We start from the raw sequence: 6,150 nt of genomic DNA on the forward strand, positions 1-6,150 counted from the left end.
GCAAAATGAAAGTTGTGCAGATATGGCTACATTATTAGACAAACATCCTCATTTAGCAAAAAAAATCCACTCCGAAAAAAAATATGTTTTTAAAAGAAAATAAAGTTTTTATCGTTTTTTCTTCTTTTTTTCACCTATGAAATACTTGCAAAGTGTACTCTTTTTGAACAAAAAATAGTTGGTCACCTTAATAGTATATAAAACAAAATATACTTATGTAATACATAGCATTTGTAGTAAAACTTATCCTTGTTTAGAGCAGACGTGTTAAAGCGACATCGTTGAAAATGCCGAATAATAAAACATATGTATGTAAATTTTTCGTAATAAACGATAAAATAACATTACCGGTTTTTGACAAATATGTTATAAAATGTGAATGTATGAAATGTAATAATAAATAAATATTTTATTTTTCTAGAAATTATGTATTTTAAAAAACTAAGCAAAAATGTAAAACTTCCGAAAAAGACGTCTACTAAAGTGGCAGGATATGATATTTTCTGTGTTAACGAGTTTGAAATAAATCCGAATGAACAAAAATTAGTTTTTGTTGATCTGGCTATTGAAATGCCACAAAACTATTTTGGCCGCATTGCTCCAAAATCTTCTTTGTCTTTAAAGAAAATTATAGTAAACGCTGGAGTTATCGATTCCGACTAATCGGGGAAATATTGGAGTTCTATTATATAATTTCAAACCAGAAATTATTGTGTTTGAACCTGAAACAGCCATTGCACAATTAATTTTCGAAAGGATCTTGCATCCCACGTTTTTAGAAACAAATTCATTGAACAGCACTGGCTTAGATGAAAAAGGCTTTGGAGAATGCACCAATATTTTTTTTTCTCAAAAAAGTTTTGAAGATTGTAGCGTCATTGTTTTTTCTGAAAATGGCATTGACGATTGTAGCGATATTGTTTTTTCTGAAAAATAAGTTTTGTTGTCGGTTTAAATCATGTACCAAATATATGTATTTGGTTTAAATTTGTGTTAATGTACTCTCAATTTAAAACTGTATTCCATTCAAATAAACATTTTTTTATTTGATTACATTATTTCTTTGTAGTTAATGAACCACCTCCAATCGACTGAGAAACTTTCTCATCTTCACCTGTCGATAAAAAAAACAATATGCCAATTTCATAATTTCGTACACTGGGAAACAATCAGCCAACAATGCGATCTATCTGAAGAGTTTATTTCGGATTACGCAAATAAGTTAAATTGGGAACACATATGAAAAAATTACAAATTTTTTACCACATTTATTATATCACATCTTGATTATGCATTTAATTTATATCACATTTAATTATATCACATCTTGATTTGGGATTTAATTTGCAAATATCAACAATTAAATGACCATTTCCTAGCAAATTTTTCAAATCATCTTGATTGGAATAAAATCGCCAAATTCCAATCTCTTACGAAAGAATTTATTATCCTCTTCATATGTAAATTTGATATAAAAAAAATTTTAACAGCAAAAATTAAGTACATCAACTTTACGCCAAATACAAGACCATCTAAATTGGATTTTTGTTTCTCGTTATCAAACCCTTGACCTAGAATTTATTGACGAATTCCAAACTAAACTTTCTTGGTGTTATCTTATTAAATATCAAAATTTAAGCAAGGAATACATTGTTAACAATCACAAAAATTTATTCCTGTACTTAATGTCAGAAATGTGTCTTTGTTTAGAAAAACTGAAGGAAAAATTGTAAACATTTGAATAAACTATATTAATATAATAACAATTTCAATGTTTTATTATATTTCTGTAATATTGAGTAAAAATAAAAAATCTTTTAAAAAAATTTCAGTGTTATATTATTTCAAATCACACTCACTTCATGATATAACTTACTTTATTTGAAAATTTTGTTATTAGAGTAACCCAAACCACTACTACTAATATCAATGTGAAAAAGAAATTAATTTATTATATAAATCTCATTATTTTCTGTCCGCGTTGCTTGATAGGCTTCCAGAGAAGTCATACCTTAAACAAGCACATAAAATTATGTTCTAATTATAAATATCAAAAAGTTTCTACTCCGACTGGAGAAAGGCAATTGCTAAATTTAGTAATTATGAAAAGCAATTATATCATCCTGAGGTAATTTTTGCAGATTTTGAATCAATTCTAGAGGAAGTTCACGTAGATGCTGTAAATCTAAATTCTAGTTTCACTAAAACTATTCAGATTCATAAAGCTATATGTTATTCTATCATTATTATTGAAAATGATGATACTTTATTACATTGTAATTTCTATTGTGGTAAAGATCCTATTAAGCATTTCTTATTTGATATTCAGAATCAATTAAATATTTTATTGGATAAAATAAATACTTATGTAGATATGAATATAGATACTATTCCTGATAATTATAAACAGCAATGTCATATATGAAAAAGAAGGTTTAATAATGATGATTAAATTATATCCACCACCAAACTTTCCTTTTAGAAAAAGAGAGGTTCCACAACATTTAATTTCACCATTTGCCATTATAGCTATCCTATCACCAAGAATATCAGCTTCTTCCATAAAATGTGTTGTTAGTAATATAGTATGTGTTTTTTTCTCTTCCAGGAGAAAATCCCAAATAAACCTACGTGCAAAAGGATCCATCCCAGATGTTGGTTCATCTAGCATTACAATCTTTGATCCACCAATTAATGCAATTCCAACTGATAATTTTCTTTTCATTCCACCAGAAAGATGTTTCGCCATTGTATCCTGTTTGTTCGTCAAATCAAGTTTTTGAAGCACATTACATATCTCATTCTTAATGTCACATTTTGGATAATTTTTTAACTTACAAAAGAATTGTAAATGTTGCTTCACTGTAAGTTCTTCAAACAAAACATTGTTCTGTGGACAAATGCCTAAACTGGTATGCACCATGTTTGAATCAGTAACAATATCATAATCATTAATTACAGCTGTTCCAGATGTTGGTGGAAAAAGTCCAGTCAAGATTGAAATAGTTGTACTTTTACCAGCTCCATTATGGCCTAATAATGCAGTAATATTTCCTTCATACATATTTAATGAAATATTCTTCACTGCATATGTTTTCCCTTTATTATACATCTTTGAAAGTTCTTTAATTTGAATTCCCATTTTTTTATTTATAGGATCAGGTTCTATAAAAGTATTGGATGCAGCAGCATCTTTGTGAATGAATTTTATCTCTGATGGTTTAACTTTACCAGTCCAATAACTTTTTGTAAAAAAAAAAAGTAATAAGGTTGAGGAATCCCATATTCTCCAGGACGAACTGCATCAATATACCAAGTAATTATAAGATGACAAACAGTATCAAGAAGCATCATTCCCATTACTTCAATTAGTGTTATTGTATCATCTGGTGAAGCTGTAGAACTAAGATATTTCCACTGAGCTCCAGCACCTGTTCCTTCCCACATAGCTAATATCATGCATCCAAAAGACATTGTTGTATTTGAAATTAAACATAATGATATTTTCACAGAATAAGCAAGTGTATTATAATGGAAATATATACCAAAATATGGCATAAATGTAAAAAAAATAAATCAGAGTAATCAGAGTAAGAAATCATGATCACCTAACAGGGATATATCAGAAAATATCTCACAATTGGTGCAATTTGAATTATAGTTCAAAAAATTTATTTCCATTATACTACATAATTTTACAGGTTATGACTCTCATCTGATTTTCAAAAATATCCCCCCAAAACTATTTTTGAGAATTCAGATTAATCTTGTAAATTCAGAAAAATTTACATTTACTCTAGATCATTTAAAATTTATTGAGTTATCAATTTTTAAATTTGTTGCTAGATAGGTTAACAAAAAATTTAAAAAATGCAAATTATAATTTTCCTATTTTTAATGAATATTTCTATAATAACGAAAATAGAAATTCGTTAAAAAGAAAAAGAATTTTTCCTTATTCTTATTTTAAGAATGAAGATATTTTATACAATAAATGTTTACCATCCAAAAAATATTTTTATAATGAATTATCTGGAGAAAATATTACTGATGATAATTACCAGCATGCGAAATTAGTTTGGGAAAAATTTTATTGTAAAAATTTGAAAGATTATTTAAAATTATATCAATATATTGACACATTATTATTAGTCAATATATTCCAAAATTTAAGAAAATTAAGTTTAAAGTATTATAATTTAGATCCAGTATATTTCATAACAGCTCCAGACTTAACTTGGAATTGTGGATTAAAAATGACAAAAATAATATCCTGAAATAATTCCAGCTGTAATATGTATCTTTTTATAGAGGAGGTATGTGTATGCGAAGAAAGGTTTGCTAGAGCTAATAACCCTCTAATTCCAAAAACCTATGATAAAAATCAACCACATAACTATATCATTTCGATAGATGCTAATAATCTCTATGAATTTGTGACAAGTTCTTATTTACCTGTAAATAATTTCAGATGGTTATCCGAGGATGAAATAAATGCTTTAGACATTCATAACATCCCTGATAGGAATAATATAGGCTATATTTTAGAAGTTGATTTAAAATATTTCCCAAATATTCATGATAGACATGATGATTTACCACTAGCTCCAGAACTTATCATTATTCCTTAATATTGATTTTTGATAATAAATCATAGGTAAATTAAATTTAAAATATAATAATGTGAGACACGTATTAGGCCTGTCCAATGTTAAATTTTAATTATTTCGAAGCCCTCTCGGGAGATAACGATCGCGATCCACGATAACGATCAAGTTTCGAAGGATGTACAATCTTCCGCCGTCAAACTCACTTCCCTCCTTCTCAGGATCCGACCTGAGTCACGGAACTCAAGTCACCATCCTCGATCGCGATTGGTGATCGTGGCGGAAGGGACTTAGAGTATAAATAGGGGGGAGATCTCTAAGAACGGGGAGCTGACGTCCGAAGAAGACGAACTGCCCGGCGACACCGTATCCGACTCGAAGGCCAAGTCGAGACGCCGAAGTCACCGCCGACAAGCCAATCCTGCCGCCCACCTGTCGCTCCGCCAGGAAAACGCCCGAGTCCGACGAACATCCTCGATCAAAATCGATCACCGAGAGGTATGAATCCCCTAACAATTGTGAGCTCTCTCTCTCCCGCGATTAGGGACGGGATGCGTAGCGTTTCTGTAGTAGTTCCTATGTTCCAATAAACCATTATCTGTGTTGTCCTGTTATACGGATATTGCCTTCCTTTATCGACGACTCCACACACACTCCTCCACTCGACCTGACAAGTAACTGACCGATCCCGACAAGTCGGGATATCGCGCAAAATTAGCCATCCTTGACAGTGGGGCGGGTCTTGCCGACCTATTCGCCGAGAACAAGGAGGTCCGACTTCCGTCCTACCTCCCGGCGTTTCCCACAATAATAATAATAATAATAATAATAAATTAATTTCAACTTTGATAAACAAAATTATGTAATTCATTATAGAAATTTAAAATTTTATTTAGAAGAGGAGTTAATATTAACTAAAATTCATCGAGTGCTTGCATTTAATCAAAAGCCATGGCTTAAAAATATGTAGATTTTAATAACAAAAAATGCCAGGAATCAACAAATGATTTTGATAAATCTTTTTTGGGAAGACCTGCCAAAATGTGAGGAAACGCTTGAATTTAAAAACAGCCACGACTGAAAATCAGTGTCAAAAATATTTATCTCAGATATCTCTCGAAAATTTTCAAATTATTAATGATAATCTCACAATTTTTAAAATGAAAAAAATTAACTTATGTTTGGATAAACCAATTTATATAGGATTTTGTGTATTAGAATTAAGTAAATTACACCTTTACAAAACATTTTATAAAATATTTAAAAATAAATATGGTGAAAATGTGAATTTATTATATACCAACACCGATTCACTAATGCTTCAAATTCATACAGATAACTTATATGAGGACTTTAAATCATTTCCGGATATTTTCGATTTTAGCAACTATCCAACCACACACAAACTATTTGATGTAACAAACAAAAATAAACTAGGATATTTTAAAGATGAGACATCATCTAAACCTATAATAGAATTTTGTTCATTAAAACTGAAAATATATTTGTATATTTTTGATAATCAAAATAAAAAAACAGCTAA

At 29.5% G+C, this 6,150-nt stretch overlaps 1 protein-coding gene across 1 annotated transcript; it reads right to left on the reverse strand.

Annotated features, from left to right (window-relative positions):
- Nucleotides 1–2,344: 2,344 nt before the first annotated feature.
- Nucleotides 2,345–3,568, reverse strand: LOC136972470 (phospholipid-transporting ATPase ABCA3-like). The gene has a single exon (XM_067267065.1). The coding sequence runs from the start codon at nucleotides 3,140–3,142 to the stop codon at nucleotides 2,345–2,347; it is 798 nt and encodes a 265-aa protein (XP_067123166.1). The 5' UTR covers nucleotides 3,143–3,568.
- Between the last annotated feature and the right edge of the window lie 2,582 nt (nucleotides 3,569–6,150).

This window comes from Centruroides vittatus, unplaced genomic scaffold (assembly GCF_030686945.1).
Source record: "Centruroides vittatus isolate TY-2023 unplaced genomic scaffold, ASM3068694v2 contig_291, whole genome shotgun sequence".
In the NCBI taxonomy this organism is placed as follows: domain Eukaryota; kingdom Metazoa; phylum Arthropoda; class Arachnida; order Scorpiones; family Buthidae; genus Centruroides; species Centruroides vittatus.